At 35.1% G+C, this 22,798-nt stretch overlaps 1 protein-coding gene across 1 annotated transcript in view; it reads left to right on the top strand.

The window, feature by feature from the left end:
• Positions 1–18,579, top strand: part of LOC149558587 (lipase-like PAD4) — a 38,958-nt gene extending 20,379 nt beyond the window's left edge. Inside the window, exons 4-5 of the mRNA XM_089830937.1 lie at positions 15,620–16,312; positions 17,476–18,579. Of these exons, the coding sequence (XP_089687063.1) occupies positions 15,620–16,312; positions 17,476–18,273 (1,491 nt within the window). The 3' untranslated portion in view covers positions 18,274–18,579. The remainder of the gene's footprint in view (positions 1–15,619; positions 16,313–17,475) is intronic.
• Positions 18,580–22,798: the final 4,219 nt, after the last annotated feature.

Genomic DNA, 22,798 nt, shown 5'->3' on the forward strand with positions numbered 1-22,798 from the left:
ACTAGCGAAGATGAGGAGTCTGGGATGTCAACAATTGTAAATCATATAATACAATTTACATGTAACATGTAACATGAAATAAATATAATTAAATGAATTAAATTAACATAAAACAAATGTACCTCTATGAAGCTCGTATCATGCCTAGGCTTAGAGTCCCTTGTGAATTTGTTGGATAATGTTGTCCTTGATGTCACACAAATGTTATATCAGTCATTAGTCCCAAGTTCACCAAGCTCAAACAGTCTGCAATGCAATTTACAGTACCAACCGAGCTCACTCGGTCATCAAAGGAAATGTGGAAGACAGTGTTAACCGAGCTAACTCGGTCAACGAAGGAAATGTGAAAAGCCAGTGTTAACCGAGATTCACTCGGTCTCCAAAGGTTAGTTTCCACCAAGCTCACTCGGTCATCAAATGAATTATGAAAAATTCAGTGTTAACCGAGCTTCACTTGGTCTCCAAAGGTTAGTTTCCACCGAGCTCACTCGGTCATCAAATGAATTATGGAAAAGTCAGTGTTAACCAAGCTTCACTCGGTCTCCAAAGGTTAGTTTCCACCGAGCTCACTTGGTCATCAAATGAATTATGGAAAAGTTAGTGTTAACTGAGCTTCACTCGGTCTCTAAAGGTTAGTTTCCACTGAGCTCACTCAGTTATCTCAGGAAACTCAGTAATTACAGAGTTCTCCCGACAATTGATGGTTTATCACGAAGTTCGCTGTATCAACCGAGCTCAGTCGGTTAACACAGGAATTATTTTATGAACAAAGTTCACCATGCAGGGTCTTCCAGTATAGGGATTTGCTAATTAATTACTTTTAGCCAACTGTTGCAATTGTTTGTTTTAGTCAGTGATTTGAGCCAACTAAGATAATCTGAAAGGTATATATGGTCATTCAAGTTATGAATTAAAGAGTGTGATTATGAAAAAGTTATGAATGTGAATTATAGTATGAAGAGGCAAATGTTGAGAAAAGTCTGATGGAGGATCAGATGTGTTAAAGGAGCTGTAAAGTTGTATTTGATCAGTAAGGATCCAGTCAAGCATAACAGAGATCTGCAATCAGCAAAGATAAGTTGCACATTATATCAGGTCATTTCATTGTTTCTTTCTAACCATTGTAACAATGTAGTCAAAATCTCTTAACAGAGTTGGTTTAACAGCCATTCAATAAATCCTCTAACAAGGTGACAGTTCAGTTGAATTGTTCTAAAGACCTCTAGCAATGCCATTCCTAACAGGGTGATTAAATCCTTTAATAGGGTCACACCTAAAAATGTGTTTTTGTAACCTTTAACAGGGTTGGCTCCTAACACGGCTCACTTTAGAAGAGTGAAAAAGTTACATTGGTGGTTTTTCCCATATTGGGTTTCTCTTGTGTTCTTAATTGCTAAATTACTTTGTGCATAATATCATATCAATTCTTAGTATTTATCATTTGTTGCATTATCAAGTTTCAACATTTTATTAATCAGATCAAAGGTATATTCAGACATCTTAGGGACTGTGGAAAGTTTTTGTTGTAATTGATTCACCCCCTCCCCCTCTCAGTTACTCTATTCTCATTTCCAACAATTGGTATCAGAGCTTTTGGTGCTTACAAGAAAAGATTTCAAGGATCTAAGCCTAAGATGAAGATGTCTTACAAAAGAGAAATTCCAAAACTCAACAGAGTAACTTCTCCGCATGGCAAGGATTGATGAGACTTCATCTGGCTACTGTTGGTGATACTGGACTAAAATACCTTGAACAAAAATATGAAGAACCTCCTGGCACATTGTTTGTCATTGACATTGCTGAAAAGAAGACTCACAACAATATGATGATAGACATAGCATCCACTCTCAGTTATGAAGAATTTGATGACATTAAAGACTGCACAACTGCCTTTGAGATGTGGAACAAGCTAAAAGAAATCTATGGAGGAGATGATAATGTAAGAAGAGCAAAAGCAGAAAGTCTAAGAGGACAATTTGATCAAATGAGGATGAAAGAGGATGAAAACATTGCAAAATATGTTGAAAGAGTTAAAGCATGTGTGAGTGCAATCAGAGCATCTGGAGGTGATATCAAAGGAGAAACAGTTATAAGAAAAGTTCTCAAAACCTTGCTTCCTGTTTATGCAATCAAAGTTTCTGCAATTCAGGAAAGATGGTGTGAAGCAAATCATCGGATAAATCTTGAGGCCATAGTTGGAAGACTAACTGCATTTGAACTAGATAACTTTGACAACTATGTTCCAGCCTCCAAAAACATTGAATTAGCATTTCAAGACAAGCTCTCAATCAAAGGGAAAAATAAAAAGGAGAAAGAATCTCAGTCAAAAAGTGAAGATGAATCAAGCTAAAATTCAGACAGTGATCTCGAAGTAATTGAAGCTCTACTAGCAAGAAAATACTCTAGAAGAAGAGGAAAATACAAAGGTAAAGTTCCTCTAATCTATTTTTCTTGTGAAGAAATTGGTCATATTGCAGCAAGGTGTCCAAACAAGCAAAAAAATGATGAAAAGAAAGATTACAAATGGAATGGCAAGAAAGACTTCAAAACATCCAAGAACAAAGGTAAAAAATCATGCTTCATGGCTGAAAATTCTAAAGATTCTGATAATAGTGAGGATGACATTGTTTATATTGTTGTTAAAGATGATTCTGACAGTGATGAGGAAGATAAAATGGCACTTGTCTCTCATGTAAGTAAGAGTGATACATGGATTATAGATAGTGGTTGCTCACATCATATGACTGGTGATAAAACTAAGTTTGATCAGTTTGAAGACTATGATGGTGGCAGTGTAAGTTTTGGTAATAATGAACCTTGTTTCATAAAAGGAAGAGGAAGAATCTGTCTAACCAAAGAACTTGTATGTAATAATGCCTATTGGGTTGAAGGTCTTAAACATAATTTTCTAAGTGTGGCACAGTTACTCAATACTAGATTCAAGGTGGAATTCATGCATGGAAAATCAAGACTGTTGAATGAGCAAGGAAAGCTGATAGGATCTGGCACCCAAACTAAAGGTAACTTGTTCTATCTAGAACTTGGTGAATGCTCATGTTTTATTGCTCAAATTGAAGAAAGTTGGTTATGGCATAAAAGGTTGTGTCATGTCAATTTTGATAACCTGGTAAAAATAAACAAATTCAAGAAAGTAAGAGGCATTCCTAACATTAAGAAACCTGAGGTTGGACTATGCAAGAATTGTTAGATTGGTAAAATGGGAAAGACTAGTTTTAAAAGTAAGAACTACCAGTCTGAAGATATATTGAAAATTGTGCATACTGATTTATGTGGACCCATTGGAATAGAAAGCTATACTGGAGAAAATTTTTTCATTCTTTTTGTTGATAACTACTTAAGAATGATGATTGTCATGTATCTAAGGAACAAATCAGAAGCATTCGAGAAATTCAAATGGTATTTAGCAAGAGTAGAAAAAGAAATAGGAAAAAGACTAAAATGCTTAAGGTCAGATAGAGGTGGTGAATTCATCTCACATGAATTCAACAACTTCTGCATTGAAAAAGGTATTAAAAGACAGGTCTTAGCACCAGGAACTCCTGAACAAAATGGAATAGCTGAAAGAAGAAACAGATCCATCATGGATTGTGCAAGAACCTTGATGATAGAAAAGAAGGTTGCTATCAAATACTAGAAGGAAGCCATCAGCACTGCAGTTCATACCTTAAACCGAGTGCAGTTGAAGAAGGACTCATTCAAAACTCCGTATGAATTATGGTATGGCTACAAACCCAATGTAAGTTATCTAAAAGTATTTGGAAGCAAATCTTATATTTTGCAAAAATCTAGAAAAGGAAAATTTGATGTAAAAGGTGATGAAGGAATATTTTTAGGATATTCTTGCAAAAGCAAAGCATATAGATGTTTAAATCTATCCACTCACAAAGTTATAGAAAGTGCACATGTGAAAGTTGATGAGTTTGCAGACAAATTTGAAAAAGAAAACAAAAGGGTACCTGAAGATTACAGAAGATTTGTTTACATTGAACCATATACTATACCAAGCATATCGTTCACTCAAGAATCCTAAACTCCCAAGTCATCAGTAACCGAGCTGCAAAAAGTTCAAATTGAGCCTCAACAACATTCAGACACTGCTGAGCATGTATCTACCGAGTCTGAAGCACTTGAGCCAATTCTTACCAAACCAGAACAGCCTGAACATGAAATTGAAGCACAAGGAGATAGCAATGAAACTCATTTAAGAGGCAAAGAACCTATATTAGCTAAATATGTTAGAAGGCATCATGCACCAGATCATATCATTGGAGACAAGTCTGAAGGAACTTTGACAAGAAGCAAACTGAAAAATACTTGTTTACTTCCTGATTTTGAACCTATAAGCATTAAAGATGCATTAACAAATGATAGTTGGATTGAGGCAATGAACGAGGAAATAGAATAGATAGAGAAGAACAAGACATGTACTCTAGTACCCAGGCCTAAAAATAAGAATGTAATTGGAACCAAGTGGGTATTTAAAAACAACTTGACTGAAGATGGTAAAGTATCCAGAAACAAAGCCAGATTGGTATACAAAGGATACTCTCAAGAAGAAGGCATAGATTATGGAGAAAATTTTGCTCCTGTTGCAAGATTGGAAGGAGTCAGAACCTTACTTGCATATGCTACTCACAAAGGATTCAGAGTTTATCAGATGGATGTCAAGTCAGCATTCCTCAATGGAATATTGGATGAAGAGGTTTACATTGAACAACCTGAAGGCTTTGTTGATCCAGATAAAAGGGACATGGTCTGCAAATTACACAAGGCACTCTATGGTCTGAAACAAGCCCCTAGAGCATGGTATGAAAGATTGCATAACTATCTTATTCAGATTGGTTTTCAAAGAACTAATGATAATAGTAGCTTTTATATAAAGGAAGGACTAGATAATAAGATTGTCTTGGCAAAAATATTTGTAGATGATATTGTTTTCACAGGGCATGATGATCTTTGCAAAATTTTTTTAAAACAAATGAACAAGGAATTTGAAATGTCTATGTTTGGTGAAATAAAATTCTTTGTTGGTCTTCAAATTCAACAAAATAAGAATGGCATCTACATCACTCAATCAAAATACATCAAGGAGATATTGAAAAAGTTTGGTATGGAGGATTGTAAACCTGTTGGAACTCCAATGTGTACTGGATTGAAACTTACCAAAGATGATGAATCCAAAGAGGTAGATCAAACATTGTATAGATCTATGATTGGAAAATTGCAATACATAGTTCATCCCAGGCCAGATATTGCCCTTGTAGTTGGTATTGTTGCAAGATTTTCAGCAAAGCCAAGAGAAACTCACTTGATGGAAATCAAAAGAATAATGAGATATTTGAAAGGAACTGAAGATTATGGCTTATGGTACAAATTTGGAGGTAATTTGGATTTGAAAGTGTTTACTAGTGCTGATTGGGCAGGAAACCTTGATGACAGAAAAAACACAAGTGGAGGAGCATTCTTTCTTGGAAAAAGATTGCTTTCCTGGACAAGCAAAAAGCAGAATTGTACATCCCAATCTACAGCAGAGGCAGAATATGTTGCTGCAGCAGTAAACTGTTCAAATATTGTTTTCTTTAAGCAGTTATTGCAAGGAATGAAGATGGAAATCAAAGAACCAATTGTCATGTTCTGTGACAATACTAGTGCAATCAACATATCTAAGAATCCAGTGATGCATTCCAAGAGCAAGCATATTGCAATAAAATATCATTTTGTCAGAGAGTTGGTACAAGACAAGGAGATCAGATTGGAATATGTCCATACAAAAGAACAAATTGCTGACATATTCACAAAGCCTTTACTTAAGGATGAATTTTTGTATCTCAGAGGTAAGTTAGGGGTCATTCCCCTATCTGAAGTCCACTAGAAATAAGTTCTAGTAATGCATCAATGCATACAGGATTGAAGATCTATCTGTTGATGCAGTTTCATCAGAAATCATTGCATATGAATTAGTACTAAAGGTACATTATAAATCACTTAACTTCTATTGTCTTTGGCATGTGTTGTCAAAGAGGGAGAGATTTTACTGTCATATCCTTCTGAAATTTGTGAAGTTTTGAAAAGTTTCCCATGAAGTCCCTTAATAGAGGGAGACTATTGAAAGAGGGAGAAGTCTGTTATCTTGTTGAACTTGTTTTCAAAAATTTCATTTCTGTTATGACATGTTGTGTTGCCATCAATGCCAAAGAGGGAGATTGTTGGATAATGTTGTCCTTGATGTCACACAAATGTCATATCAGTCATTAGTCTCAAGTTCACCAAGCTCAGATAGTCTGCAATGCAATTTACAGTACCAACCGAGCTCACTCAGTTATCAAAAGAAATGTGGAAGACAATGTTAACCGAGCTAACTCGGTCAATGAAGGAAATGTGAAAAGCCAGTGTTAACCGAGATTCACTCGGTCTCCAAAGGTTAGTTTCCATCGAGCTCACTCGATCATCAAATGAATTATGGAAAAGTCAGTGTTAACTGAGCTTCACTCGGTCTCCAAAGGTTAGTTTCCACCGAGCTCACTCGGTCATCAAATGAACTATGGAAAAGTCAGTGTTAACCAAGCTTCACTCGGTCTCCAAAGGTTAGTTTCCACCGAGCTCACTCGGTCATCAAATGAATTATGGAAAAGCCAGTGTTAACCGAGCTTCACTTGGTCTCTAAAGGTTAGTTTCCACCGAGCTCACTTGGTTATCTCAAGAAACTCAGTAATTACTGAGTTCTCCCGACGATTGATGGTTTGTCACGAAGTTCGCTGTATCAACCGAGCTTATTCAGTTAACACAGGAATTATTTTCTGAACAAATTTCACTGTGTAGGGTCGGCTAGTATAGGAATTTGCTAATTAATTACTTTTAGCCAACTATTGCAATTGTTTGTTTTAGTTAGTGATTTGAGCCAACTAAGATAATCTGAAAGGTATATATGGTCATTCAAGTTATGAATTAAAGAGTGTGATTATGAAAAAGTTATGAATGCGAATTATAGTATGAAGAGGTGAATATTGAGAAAATTCTGATGGAGGATCAGATGTGTTAAAGGAGCTGCAAAGTTGTATTTGATCAGTAAGGATCCAATCAAGCATAACAGAGATCTGCAATTAGCAAAGATAAGTTGCACATTATATCAGGTCATTTCATTATTGCTTTCTAACCATTGTAACAATGTATTCAAAATCTCTTAATAGAGTTGGTTTAACAGCCATTCAATAAATCCTCTAACAAGGTGACAGTTCAGTTGAATTGTTCTAAAGACCTCTAGCAAGGCCACTCCTAACAGGGTGATTAAATCCTTTAACAGGGTCACACCTAACAGTGTGTTTTTGTAACCTTTAACAGGGTTGGCTCCTAACAGGGCTCACTTCAGAAGAGTGAAAAAGTTACATTGGTGGTTTTTCCCATATTGGGTTTCCACGTCAAATCTGGTGTTTCTTGTGTTCTTAATTGCTAAATTACTTTGTGCATGATATCATATCAGTTCTTAATATTTATCATTTGCTGCATTATCAAGTTTCAACATTTTATTAATCAGATCAAAGGTATATTCAGACATCTTAGGGACTGTGGAAAGTTTTTGTTGTAACTGATTTACCCCCTCCCCCTCTCAGTTACTCTATTCTCATTTCCAACATGTCGATGGTTCAATAGAGAACTAATGCACATGGATAAAAAAAAATTGTCAATCCTTCATATTGTTACTTAATAAATATATGTATTAATTTAAATGATAAAATCAATACATACCTCTCGACTTGTTGATGGGACATAAAATGGGGTTAGGCAATCTATACTAGGGCCATCAACACTCTTACCTTAAATTTTGAACAATGCAAGACATGCTAATTAATTAGTCATTCACTATACATATGGAATGTGATCAAATTAGTTTATTATAATTATAATTTACCTATGTGTCAATGTCAAATGTGTCAGTCAAGAACTCATAAGTGACTAACCCATCATCCATAGTGTCTCCAACATGACAGCCAAATATGCATAAGGATCCACATGATATGCACATGTGACCGCGACACAAAGAAGGCTCCTCCTCAACTAATAGAATGGCACAATGAATGGGGGTATGTGTCAAAGCATTGATAGTCCCTAGAGTACTACTCTCTACATGTTCCTTCATAGCTGAATGAATAATCATATGCTCACTCTATGGCTTGACAATCAGGTGTCCTATTTACATTAGGGTTACGACATGCCCCTAACCTCTCAAATGATCACCCCCCACCTCTACCCTTAGAATCTAACATATCAAAATAATTGGGTATCTCCCCAAGGAAAAATTCACAATATAATTTCTTTAAAAAATACATTGGAACCTCATGATTATTGCAGGGAGGGACATCAAAGACCATCCTGTTAGATTATGGTGACTGATCAGGAAAGTACTGTACATACTTCATTCGTAGATTCACCACTAAAGTTATGGCTAATTTATGGCCGACTTGTTTTAAACCTAAAGTAGTTTAATACTTGTATAAAAGGGCTTAGATTTGGGGATTGTTTTACAGTGTGATGTGAAATTGGTTCTTGCGGCGATATTGAGCTGTAAGGGATTACGAATTGTAATTAAGTTGTAATCACTAGATTGTAATAAGATTGGACTTGTTGTTTGGTGGACGTAGCCCAGGGATTGGGTGAACCACATTAAATCTTGGTGTCTTGTGTTCATTTCTATGTTATCTATTATTTTTTGTTATTGGTTATATTTGCATGTAGTTTTTATTTCTATCTGTGGTTTAATCCTAAAAAGTGGTATTAGAGCGAGGTTGTCTTTCAGTTATTCTCTGTAACAAAGTCTCACGATTAAGTGGGAGTCTCACAGTTGAGTGAGAGCAATGGCAGATGAGGGTAAGCTGAGGGTTGATAGGTTTAATGGGCAGAACTTCCAGTTATGGAAGATGCAAATGGAAGACTATCTTTATCAGAAGGATTTATGGAAGCCGTTGGAAGGCAAAGCCAAGAATTAGGGATCTATGTTAGATGCTGAATGGGATCTTTTGGACAGAAATGCACTTGGAAGCATTCGGTTATGCCTAGCACCATCAGTGGCATTTAATATTACTAAAGCGAAGATGATAGAAGAGTTGATGAAAACCCTAGCGACATTGTATGAAAAGCCCTCCGCTTCAAACAAGGTATTTCTCATGAAGAATTTATTTAATATGAAAATGTCAGAAGGTGGATCTGTTGTAGATCATTTAAATGAGTTTAACACTATTACTAATCAGTTATCTTTTGTGGGTATCAATTTTGATGAAGAAATTAGGGCTCTCTTGATTTTGTGTTCTTTGCCTGAAAGCTGGAATGGCTTGGTAATGGCTGTGAGTAATTATGTTCTTGGATCTAGTACCCTAAAATGTGAAGATGTGATCGATGTTGTTTTGAGTGAGGAAACTCGTAGGAAATCCTCAGGTGGATCTACATCAGGAAGTGCTTTGAATGCACAAAGCAAGGGCAGAACAACTAAGAGAGGAAGTAACTCTGGAAATTGTGGAAAATCGAGAGGAAAGTCAAAGGGGAAGATGTCTTAATCAAGAGGACCAAACAACTATTGGTACTATGGCAAACCAGGTGATAAAAAGAAAGATTATTGGAATCGAAAGAAAAATGAAGGAGATAAATCAGATGGAGACAAGGAGGAAAATGTGGTAAGTAACAAATTTGAAAAGGATGCTTTGCTTTTATCTTTAGAAAGTGTTGATGATTCATGGGTTTTAGATTCTGGTGCTTCATTTCATGCTACATATCATAGATGTTATTTCATTGATTATGTCCAAGGGGATTTTGGGCTTGTCTATTTGGGGGATAATGAACCCTATCAAATTGTTGGAAAGGGAAAAATTAAGATTAAGTTGTAGAATGGGAATCATTGGCTACTACATGAGGTAAGACATGTTCCAAGGCTGAGTAGGAATTTAATTTCAGTAGGGCAACTCGGTGATGAGGGTTGTGTAGTTACTTTTAATGAAAAAAATTGGAAGGTTTCAAAAGGTTCCCTTGTAGTAGCAAAAGGTCTAAAAGTAGGCACCTTATATCTTTGTACAAGTCATATTGTTCCTTTTACTTTGATTGTTTCAGAGAAAAATAAATGTTCAGGAACAATTTTTACAATTAAGCAGGGAGAACAAATAGCTGCTGTAGATTCTGATACAACATTGTGGCACAATAGACTTGGGCACATAAGTGAGAAAAGTATTAAAGTACTTCATTCAAAGAAATTTTTACGAGGTCTGAAATGTGTTAATATGGATTTCTGTGAAAGTTGTGTGTATGGAAAACAAAAGAGAGTGAGTTTTGTAAAGACTGGGAAGGAAAACAAAAAGGAGAAATTAGAGCTTGTGCATACAGATGTATGGGGACCAGCTCAGGTATCTTCCCTTGGTGGCTCTCATTATTATGTTACATTTATTGATGATGCAACTAGAAAAGTATGGGTTTATTTCCTTAGATAGAAATCTGATGTATTTCAAACTTTTAAGAAATGGAAATGCTTGGTTGAAAAAGAGACTGGTAAGAAATTAAAATGTCTCAGATTTGATAATGGTGGTGAGTATTGCAGTCATGAATTTGAAGATTATTGCTTCACTAATGGTATTCGTAGACAAAAAACTATTCCAAGGACTCCACAGGAAAATGGAGTGGGTGAACACATGAATAGGACTATAATGGAGTGCACAAGGAGCATGAGGTTGCATGTTGGGTTGCCCTTACACATGTGGGTCGAGGCTATCGATACTACAATATATTTGATTAATAGAGGTCCCTCTACTCTTTTGGGCTATGGTATTCTAGAGGAGGCATGGACTGGTAAGAAGGTGAGTTATTCTTTTCTCAAGACCTTCAGTTGTGAAGCTTTTGCTCATATAGACTCTAAAAATAGAACCAAGCTAGAAGCTAAATCAAAGAAATGTGTCTTTTTTGGATATGGCATTAATGAATTTTGTCATAGGCTTTGGGATTTTGAAAATCATAAAATTGTTAGAAGCCGGGATGTCATATTCAATGAGAAAGTGTTGTACAAAGATCTATTGCAACAACATGAGAAGAAAGAAGATGATTATGTAGTGGTGGATCATACTCCAAAAGCTGATGTTCCAGCCATTCCTCATGATGTGAAACAACCGCAACAACAAATACCACATACATTAGTAAATGTTAGATGGTCAACAAGGAAAATTAGACCTCCACAAAATTTTTTTCCCTCTTTGTATTCTAGTTTACTTACTGATGCTAGTGAACCTGAAAGTTATGATGAAGCTGTGCAGGTGGAAACTCAGATATAGTGGGAGTCTACCATGAAAGATGAAATGGACTCTTTGCTGAAGAATAAGACATGGGATTTGTGCAAGTTTCCTGCAGGTAAAAAGGATTTACAGAATAAGTGGATTTACAGGTTGAAATAAGAGGAAGGAGGTAAGCAAAGATTTAAGGCCAGGTTACTTGTAAAACGATTTGCACAGAAAAAGGGAATTGATTTTGATGAGATATTTTCTCTTGTGGTTAAAATGACTTCTATCTATACTATTTTAAGTCTTGTGGCTACTGAAGATTTGCATTTAGAGCAGCTGGATGTTAGAGCAACCTTCCTACATGGTGATTTGCATGAAGAAATATATATGGCTCAGCCACGGGTATTTGAGGTCAAAGGTAAGGAGAGAACTTAGTGTGCAAATTGAAGAAAAGTTTATATGGCTTGAAGCAAGCACCTTGGCAATGGTATATGAAATTTGATAGATTTATGCATGAGCATGGCTATAATAGGTGTCATTCAGCTTATTGTGTTTATTTTAAGAGGTTGGATGATGATAGCTACATTATTTTATGTTTATATGTTGATGATATGCTTGTAGCTGGGTCTAACATGGATCATATTAAGGGGCTGCAATGCCAGTTAGCACATGCATTTTCTATGAAGGATTGGGGGGCAGCAAAACAAATCCTTGGTATGAATATTTGCAGAGATAGGAAGAATAGAACCTTGATACTATCTCAGGCTGATTATGTTGAGAAGGTGTTGCAATGTTTCTCTATGGAGAATGCTAAAGCTGTCAGCACACCTTTACCTGGTCATTTGAAGTTGGAGATGTGTCCCAAGAGACAAGAAGAGGAGGATAAGATGTCCAAGGTACCCTATGCTCCAGCTGAAGAAAGTTTGATGTATGCTATGGTATGCACTAGGCCAAATATTTCTCGTGCAGTGGGAGTCATTAGCAGGTATATGAGTCATCCAGGATTTGAGCATTGGCATGCTGTCAAGTGGATTCTCAAATATTTGAGAGGAAAATCCAATAAGTGTTTACACTTTGGGGGCTCTACTACTAATTTGCAGGGCTATGTTAACTCAGATTTGGCAGGGGATATCGATACTAGGTGGAGTACTATAGGTTATGTCTTTACTATTGGTGGAGTAGCCATGAGCTAGGTTTCTAGGTTACAGAAGATTAATGCTCTATCCACTACAGAGGAAGAGTATGTTGCTGCTACAGAGGCAACCAAGGAGATGATATGGCTTTAGTTCTTCTTGGAAGAATTGGGACATCCTCAGAAGGATAATTATTTGCTCACAGATAGTCAGGGTGTCATTCATCTTGCAAAGAATTTAGCTCTGCATTCTAAGACCAAACACATATAGTTGCGGTACCATTTCATTCGGTCAATTTTGGAGGATGGCCAGTTAAAGCTAGAGAAGATACATACCGATGAAAATCCAAGAGATATGTTGACAAAGGTTGTAACAAGGGAGAATCTAAACTCCTCTTTAGCTTCGGTTGGTCTTCTAGACTGAACATGAATAAAAGAACAACAGATTCCATGGTGGTTTGATCTAGTGGGAGCCCCATGTGGTAGTGGTATTGCTACAGGATCAATCTCCAAGTGGGAGATTGTTGTTTAGTGTGGAACCCGATCAGTCCCCAAGTGGGAGATTGTTAGATTATGGTGACTGATCAAGCAAGTACTGTAAATACTTCATTCGTAGATTCACCATTCATAGATTCACCACTAAAGTTATGGCTAATTTATGGTCGACATGTTTTAAACCTAAAGTGGTTTAATACTTGTATAAAAGGGCTTAGGGTTAGGGATTCTGAATGGTCACAAGATTCACGTTGGACTTATTCACAGGTTTCTTCAATCCCTACAGAAGCTGTGATGGATACTTATACCCTGTTTTGATGCTCCGGCATCAGACATTGAAGGCAGAAATAAAATACGTCTAGAGTTAAACTTGAAAACATTTGTAGACACTGTGTTTGTCTGGATCAACTTTTCTTCTTTTTCTACAAGCATTTTCCTGTTCTTCACATCTTGCAATCTGAAAAGATCATTCCCTTCCTTTCTCACTCCTCTACTTCTACCCTTCCTAAGGTTCAACGTATCAAATATGATTTCCCACCATAATAGTGTAGCAAAATCAGAATAAATAACTGGATTCATACCTTTTCCTTCAACGAAACAAATGTTTTCCATTACCTCTTTTGTTGTTTTACCTTTCCTTCTCCATCCATCTTCTCTCATGTATGATTTTTTGTTGTTTCAATGGCTTCCGGGAGACATCACTCAAAACAGTGTTAGAACAATAGTCAAGAGCCTCAAATTCCACATTTTCCTAACAAGGAATTAAGATCTCTAATTAAGGTGCCTTCATCGTTGCTGTTCTCAAACACATATTCATTAGAAAACCCTTCATTTACCGCCACTTCATGCCCTTCAAATTCAGCTATATTAAGGCTATCTTCCACTGCAATAATTTACTTTTTCTCTTTACTCCTGTTCACACAAAACAAACTAGTAAAATCTAATTTTATCTCATCTTCTTCTGAAACCTTTGTTCCACCTGAAACCAGGTCTTCCCACTATTTGTCAACTACTTCGATATGCATCAGATTTTTTTTTTTTCAACTTCTCCTTGGTTAGTTTCAGCAAAACAATCATGTCCTTGCTTCATGCCATCTATGCCCTTGCATTGCTGCATGGCTTTTCCATTACTCCTTCCAATGGCTTTGACTTATGTCTCACTCCATCCTTCATCAATCAATATATATTAGCATATCCAGTGTGCACTACTCTCCAGTCAAATTCCAAAGGCCTCCCTAACAAAACATGACAAATATTCATAGGCAGAATATCACACATTATTTCATCATAACACTTCCCTGAATAACATTTTACCAAGCTTTGTTTGCTGACCAAAGCCTGTTTGTCATCTTGTAACCAAGCTATTCTATATGGATGTGGGCGTTTTCTCCTGTCCAGTCTCAATTTACTCATCATCACTTCGGAAAGGAGATTGTCTATGCTTCCAGCATTGACGATAACATTGCATACTTTGTCTTGACACTCGCATCTTTTTCTAAATAGGTTCTTTGTTTGAACTGGTTCATTCAACGAGGGTCTCTTGGTGACTAGCGTTTATCCACTTTTAACGTCCTTCGATTTTGAATACTCAGCTTCCTCATTAATATTCGCAAATCTTTCTTAATCTTATTTTTCTGTTTCTTGTGTTTCCGTGTGCTGGACATTCATACGCTTTGTCTTTTTTCTGAACATTCAAAATGAGTTGTCTTTGTGATTTCCTCTTCCAAATTCTCTACCCAGTACTCTTGAACTTTGATTTCCAGGACCATGTGAATTATCATATTTCTGAATTTCGCTACTGCTTTGCTCTTCATTTTTCTGATTTGAATCCTCATTCCAAACTCAATATGATCTTCCCTCTTTCTTCTTATCTCGGCATCTTCCTCTTTACCTGTTCTTATATTTCTTGTTCAATATTACTCCAATCTTCAAGGCAAACTACTATGGATCTTTCCTTGTGTAAACTCTCACCAAAGTCATCTCTTCTTATATACTTGGCTTCAACCCAATTATGTAACAAGCTACCTTGTATTTGCTGGTCTCAAAATAACCGGTTTGGAATAAAATCCTATATTCTCTTCTGAATATTCTTTCACCTTTGCATCTTCTTTAACAAATCTAATTCATATTCAACTGGAATAAACTGCCTTTTCATTTTCTCCACCAGCATATCGGATTTAGTAATCTTGTCTTTACTTCTTCTTTCTCTTTCAAGTTGTTGACAAAATGTTCCCGGTTCCCCTTGGGATTCATGACAAGGGCTTAACCACCTCATGTGTTCTATAAGTTGAGTGGTTGTCATGGGCACAAACAGATCGGTTTTTGGTGCAACGACAACCCCACTCTAACAAGTGGTATCAGAGATAGGTCACAGGTTTGAATCCTCGGACCCTTGAATAAAATTGAGGGAGAGATTGTTGGCAAAATGTTCACCGCTCCCCTCAGGATTCGTGACAAGGGGTTAACCACCTCCTATGTCGTATAAGTTGAGTAGTTGTATCAGGTACTGACAGATTGGTGATGCTGACAGGATGCTTCTGCATCATGTCATTATGGTGATGCTCCAACTTCAGCACACAGTCATGCAACATTCAACAAATATAAGTTATAGTGAATCAGATATTCCTTGATTGTTCAATACCCGCCGAAAGGGACTATTTTACTTTAATGAGTAGAGATCGAAGATTATAAGTAGAATTTAATTCCCTTTCTTTCTTTGTTCCATCAGGTGCAGGGTTTAAAGGAACAAGCCATTATATTTGTGGGCCATTCCATAGGTGGAGCAGTTGCAGCTCTGGTCACTCTCTGGTTTCTAGAAAAGCGTTTGAGGAACTCCACTTCCTTTTGTATAACATTTGGGGCTCCTTTGTTTGGAAATTCCACAATTCAGGAGGCAATTGGGAGCGAGGATTGGTTGGGCAGATTTTGTCATGTTGTCTGCAAGTATGATATTGTTCCTCGGATGTGCCTTGCACCATATGATTCAATTGTCAAGCCCTTGGATGCAATTGTACCTTATTGGCAGAGCAAAATGGGCATTGACTCTGTTGATGTATCACATTTTTCCATTTCAGAAGCTGCCATGAGTCTTGTTAAAAATGTCCTGAAGTGCACAACTGATGTTAGAAGCCCATTTGCACCCATCGGTACCTACATGTTCTGTTCAACCCATGGCGCAGCTTGCTTTGAGGACTCTGAGGCTGTCCTTAAGTTGCTGCATTTCAGTATCCAAAGCCAAGAAGGAATACCATTCGATCAAATCGCAGGCATTTGTATTTCAGAGCACACAGGTTATGGCCATACGCTGAAAGATATCGATGAATCCTTGCTAAATGCAAGGCAGTTTGCAAACTTTGTCCCAAAATCCTCATTTGAGATGGGAATAGCCTTGGAATTGGAAGCAATCGGTGTTGCAGCTCAGGTACTCTCATTGATTGTGCTTCAGCTTTTTTACGTATCATGGTTGCATTATTCGTCCTCTGGAAATCATACATACAATATGTAAAAGAAAAAAATGTTTTTCTTTTTTGATGTATCGTTGTAAGTAAATTTGTTTTACCAACATTTAGTTTTCTCAAGCCAGAGCTCGGCCTATTCTTTGTAAGTTCATTTAGAGATTTTGCAAAAAAGAACCAGAATACAATTTGTGATATTGCTATCAGGATTTAACTCTGTAGTTTTAGAGACAAATTCATTGATCAATGTTTTATGAGTAGTGATTCACAAATGAATTCATCTCTTATGATAATAAATGGAACACTTATTACTCATTGGATATAGGTGATGTTCACATAAGTGAAGCACGGCAACTTCTAGGGAGGTCACCATCCCAGAACTACTCCAGCTCGAACGCTCTTAACTATAGAATTTCCTCCATGATTAAACCCACTATAAAATATGGAAAACTAAAAATGAATATTTTACTATTAGGTCCCTACATTGTAAGGTTTTGATTAAGGGAGATGAGGTGCCAAGAACAGGGAAGAGCAGAGCCTATCGCCCCTGAAGTTTCAAAGGTGATTCAATTGATGTTTTATCCCAGATAGAAGGGATCATTCCTCAGCGATTCGGCATACTCTTCAAAGTTCAACTTTAACCATCGCATTCATGTACTAAAGTCTTATAGCCTCCTATCTGCTCCAAGCCATGCTTTGAATGTTTGCCTTGTGCACCAACCAAGTGTGGGTTGTGTTTCATCCCAATTTATCACCAAACTCACAATCAAAATGCTCAACAATTTCTAAATACGATCAACTAGACATTGGCTACCCTCCCAAACCGTTGAATGTCATTGTTGAAAAAGGGGTTAAAAACTTAAAACCCCAAACCGGAGATACAATGGGGAGGCACACATCGTAACCCTGCACCGTCTCACTACGGTGATATAGAGAGAGCAAGAAACAAATCTAAGCCTCTGGTTCGCTTTATTAGTTATTATACCTCAAGATCTGTTGAAATGAATTTAATGGTTCCATTTTACCATCGGTTTCTGTAGCTCTGGTATATTTTTAGTTCTCCGTATTCTTTCCTCTCAATGTTGTTTCCTTTGTTTAGACACTGAGATTGAGACTTTTGATGTTTAAGCAGGACACTCATGCATTTTCCGCTCTCAGAAATGCTGGAATGATGAAAAATGATCAAGATATGAACACTGAGAAGCTCAACGTGGAGTTGAGCATGAACCAAAGTTCTATGGCAGAGTTGGAATGGTATAAAATGCTTTGTAAAGATAAAAACATCGGCTATTATGATGCTTTCAAACAGCAGGATGGCAAGAAAGACATTCGTTTTAATATGGCTAGAATAAAGTTGGAAACTTTCTGGGATGACATTGTTGGCAAGGAAGAGAGAAATGAATTGCCTAGTGACTTCCGAACGAGGAATAAATGGATCAATGCTGGCACTGCATATAGAAGACTTGTAGAGCCCTTGAACATTGCAAACCACTACCGTACAGATAAGGAAAACAAAAGCTATCTTTCAGATGGGGTCCGACCACATCGTCACATAGCTCTGGAGAAATGGATGAAAGATAAAGAGAAAACTCGCACTGGTAGAGAAAGAAGGGGCCGCACAAATTTCGCATCATTAACTCAGGACTCATTGTTTTGGGCTCACTTAGAAGAGGCTCGTAAAGCCTTGATAAGTCTACAACAAGAACAAGACATAAAATCCTCCATGAAAATATGCCTAGATTTTGAAACATATGTTGGCAGTATGATCGCAGGTAAGAGTATTTCTGCTGAGGTGTTTTTGGAGCAGAGTACATTCATGAAATGGTGGCAACAATACAGTCATATTCAGCTTCAATCCCCCAACTGGAAATCAAGCTCTCCCTTGTTCACCTTCATGGTAAATGAGGGTTGGAAGCAGAATGTCTAGAGGGGTTTTTGCTACATCCGGCGCCGAGAGATATCCTGGTGTTTATCAAATCAGTACTGCTTATATATATGACTCAGTATATGTCCCAGTTTGCTTGGTAGAACTACCTAGTCAAGCAACATTTGTTCACATATATTGCTCCTCGGGTGCAGGTGCTTCGATTTGCTTTTAGCATTATTATCAGATGCTTTAAACTGATGCGTGTATGATTGGAATTGAGTGGTTTTTTAAATGTATTTTTAATTGTTTATTGATGTACGTATGATATGAATTGAGTAATAGTCATTATGTGATATTTGTTATATATACATTTTGAATCAATGCATGTTCGGATTAATTCATTGGGAAGATTTTTTTTGGTTATTTACATTTGAATTATATTTGAAACAACAAGTTAGAACTAATAATGTGAAAGTTTTTTTTTTAATAAAGTTATCTAGATTTGAATTATATTTGAATAAAGTGGTAAATAAATGGTTTCTTTTATGTGGATGTCCTATAAATATAATTATATGTCAATGGGATTGTATTCTTTATGAAATGCCATGAAGTGAGGACAATAGGTTTAAGAATTATTTTATATCAAATTAAATTGAAATTGAAATTATAATTTTTTGTGACTATTTTTTTAAAGATGGTAAAATTTATGTTTATGAAATTTTTATTTGGTTTCTAATTTATTTTGGTAGAAAAATTTAATGAAAGTTTATAATATATATATATATATGTGTGTGTGTGTGTGTGTGTGTGTGTGTGTGTGTGTGTGTGTGTGTGTGTGTGTGTGTGTGTGTGTGTGTGTGTGTATTAATTTTGGTTATTTTTTAAATATCAATTTATTTATATTATTCATTTAATTTTTTAAAAAAATTTATAGATGCAAAATTTATAGAATTAATTGTACCATTTTTTATGCATTTAGTTATACATTTAGTTGGATTAGATTTTAAATTACTTGAAGTTGATTCTAAAAATAAATTTTATATCCACTATCTTTGATCATTGTCATGGTCATCTTATAGAGTTTGACGTGCTTACATAAATTGTAATATTTGATCTTAGATATTATTGATTCATCCACAACATTCTATTATAAAAGATAATGTCACATTTTCTAGGGAGCTTATCTAATCATCCATACACCTTTTCCTTCATGGATTGAGTCATAGAATCCAATTCTCTTTAATATATACTAATCGCACATATCCATGATTTTAATATTTTTCTCATTGCTTTTGTTGATATCTATTTTGATAATACCTTTGAATCATAACTCTTTACCTTGTCTTGTCCCCTATTTTTTATGTGAGATGTTTTAAATGGGGACTTATTGTCCTTCTACCTATATGCCTTGTATCCCCACAATATCCTCTCTAGTTAATTATTTGGGCTCCTTATATGCTACCTTGGTCTAACTTCTAAATTAAATAGCCATAGGTGGTCTAGTTGGAGATCCTCTATGAAACTAAGTCTTTTGTTTTAACTAAAGTTTTATGTTCTATTGGTGTATTGACTCAAAATTGATGGATGTTTGTGCTTACATGTATTGGTCATTTTTTCTTAGTTGCCTTTTTTTTTTAGCATGTGATTAATTTACTTAAACTATACTTTATTCTCTTGCATTAACCACATAGGTACACATCATCAATACATCAAGCCATATGGCATCCAATGCTGACTTGTTTGCAAGGCTAATGATCTTCCTTTTCCCAGTTCAATATCATTACTGATTGGTTAGAAACATGTATTATTGAAAATTTTGATAGAAGGAGATCACATGAAAAAATCTAATTGGTTGTGGGATGCTTGTACTCCATGGGGGGTTGAGTTATTGTTTTTTCTTAATTTTATGCTACATTCTTCAAATATTGATTAACTAAAATCCAATATGGATTTTATAGCTATAGGGTAGGTGATAGGCTTATGAGAGATAAGTGTCAGGCTATGGGGATAAATGAAAACAAATATGAAGCCATATATCACATGCCCATGGTTGAATTGAGCAAATATGAAATTATTCTCTCTTTAAAAACTAGTAGTTTTGAATGATGCATTCCAATTATGTTTATTGTAATGAAATAATAAAAGATAATTGCATACATCTTACACCTCATTGTTTCATACTAGGTTTGTAGGAACCAAATAGTGTGTTACACTTTTTTGCCTAAACAGATACTAAACTATAAATGTTTTAAAAACTTTCACTTTTGTTGCAAATTGTCATTTAATAGTTACCAATTTGAAGATGAAGTAAATTAGAGTCTTTTAGGATTTTTTGTGTCGATTCTAAATATAAATTTTATTTAATTTTTTGAATTGCTTTGATTCAATTATTTTTTCTCCCATGTAAATTGGTATGTTGTCCAAAACCTGATTTTTAAAAAGTGACTCTATTTTTGACAAGCATACCATTTTTCTATAATAGATATCAATGTGATTCTTTCGCGTTTAGTTTTATAAAATCCTTACCAAGTCCACACAGGTGGTTTGATTTCGTTATCCTTAGTGTTGCATATTTTATTGACATTTAAGTTGACCTATCTCTAATTTTGACATACATTATTTTTTATGCATGCAACTTAGTTTGTATTTGTCTAATTTCAAAATCTCTTTTTCTAATAGAAAGAGGAGTCAAATATGGAGCTTTTGGTTAATTTTCAGAATTTTTATTCTCTAGTTTACTATTTTTTCCATGAGAGTTTAATATAAAGGTTTATTTTGGGCAATAAACCTACGTTTGAATCACATCAAAAAACATATACATAATGAAATCAAAATATATAAATTATATAAAATATATAAAATCTATAATCATTATAAATCTTTTTCTAATTAATTATTCCATACAAGGGGCCATGTCTTAATTTTTCCATTTATGCCCTCTAATTGAGTTCCCAAGCCAAAATTTCTTAAGAAATTATTTAGCCTTTGCAAAATATGCTAAAAAATTTCTATCGAAATTATTTTAGGTAGTTTTTATTGAAACTATTTCAAAAATTTCATATGATTTCAAATCAAGTACTTTCGATTGAAAGTACAAAGGACTTTCTATAAGGGTTTCTATCAAAACTCTGTGAGAAAAGAATTCGGCATTTCAATTCTTGAGGAGTTTCTTCCTCCAAAAATGATTAGTACTATTTTTTTACTAATAGTTTGTTTAGTTAAATAAGTGAGAATTTTCTAACCAAATTGTAACTTCCAAATTTATATCTTTTATGACAATAGTTGTAATGAAAACTCTATGCCACCACTTATGCAATTACACTAGAATACATAACTCTATACCCATTGATTACCATAAAACTCAATACTCTAATTCATCAACATACTTTCTTCAAATACTCTTCATCAATAAAGTGATATGACATTCTACTGAATTAGCTTAATGTCTAATTAACTAAGACTTGAGATCAATGACAACATAATAACTGATATGACTATTTCACATACTTTCATAGCATTATCTATGACATCATCAGTTGGAACTAACAACATATTCATGGAGGAGAAAGATTTCATCAACACCTAGAGATAAGAGAAATGGGCAAAACGAGGTTTTCCAAATAATTAGAAATATTATAAAAGAATAAAAATAAAATGATGTTTGAATAAAACCAATTAGAATATATATTCTTGCAATTTAAGTGCTCATGAACAAATGGGCCATGGCTCAAGAAATGAACATAGAGATCACATTAGAGACACCAAATTCTTGGTCTTATCTTGATGTTATGTGCTTGAAATAGCTCTTCTGTAAAAAGTTAATTATGTCACCTCTTGTAATTGAAATGTCAATTCTAGGAATGATTTTGGATTTTAGTTACTATCCTAACTTTTCCTTGGTTAATGTTAGGTTTTTAAAATTGAAATTTGTAAGTAAACAACAAAAAGTATGGCTAACTTCCAAACTCTAACTATTTGGGTAGTTATGAACCCAAAGTTATTTATTCAAGGAGTCTATAAATACACGTTTTAGTTAATGTAAAATCATAAGGCCATGGTAATGGTTCCCACTTTTTGGCCAAGTTTGACACTAAAGTAGATATTTTTAACGAAAAACTTGATTTTCAAATGCATATTACAACAAAACCGTAAAGAATTTGATGATGATGTAAACTAGTGATTTTTAGCATTTTCTATCTAGTTTCCAACAATTTTTTTCATTTTTTTTAATAATATCATTTGAAGTCCTTTTTTTTATCTCCTCTGAGAAGTGCTTTATATGAAAATTGATATTTTCAAAATGTGATGGGTGTTTTGATCAACATAGCTCTAAAAAAAAAAGGATAATTACAAAATTCTTTTTGGGCTAGAATAGTAACATTAATAACTAGCAATTTTTTTTGGTTTTGTTCAATTTCGTCAAAAATTATAGGTTTTATTTTGTGTCAAAGTGACACTAATGATAATTTAGACATAGGTTGCTTTTGATAAATATAACTTGATTTGTATATATATCGAAATGCAATTTTTCTTGACTTGCGAGAAAGCTAATACACATAGCTTTGATGATCATATTTTAAAAAAA

The sequence above is a fragment of the Cupressus sempervirens genome, chromosome 5 (assembly GCF_028749045.1).
Source record: "Cupressus sempervirens isolate cs-2001-9-10 chromosome 5, ASM2874904v1, whole genome shotgun sequence".
Classification (NCBI taxonomy): Eukaryota; Viridiplantae; Streptophyta; class Pinopsida; order Cupressales; family Cupressaceae; genus Cupressus; species Cupressus sempervirens.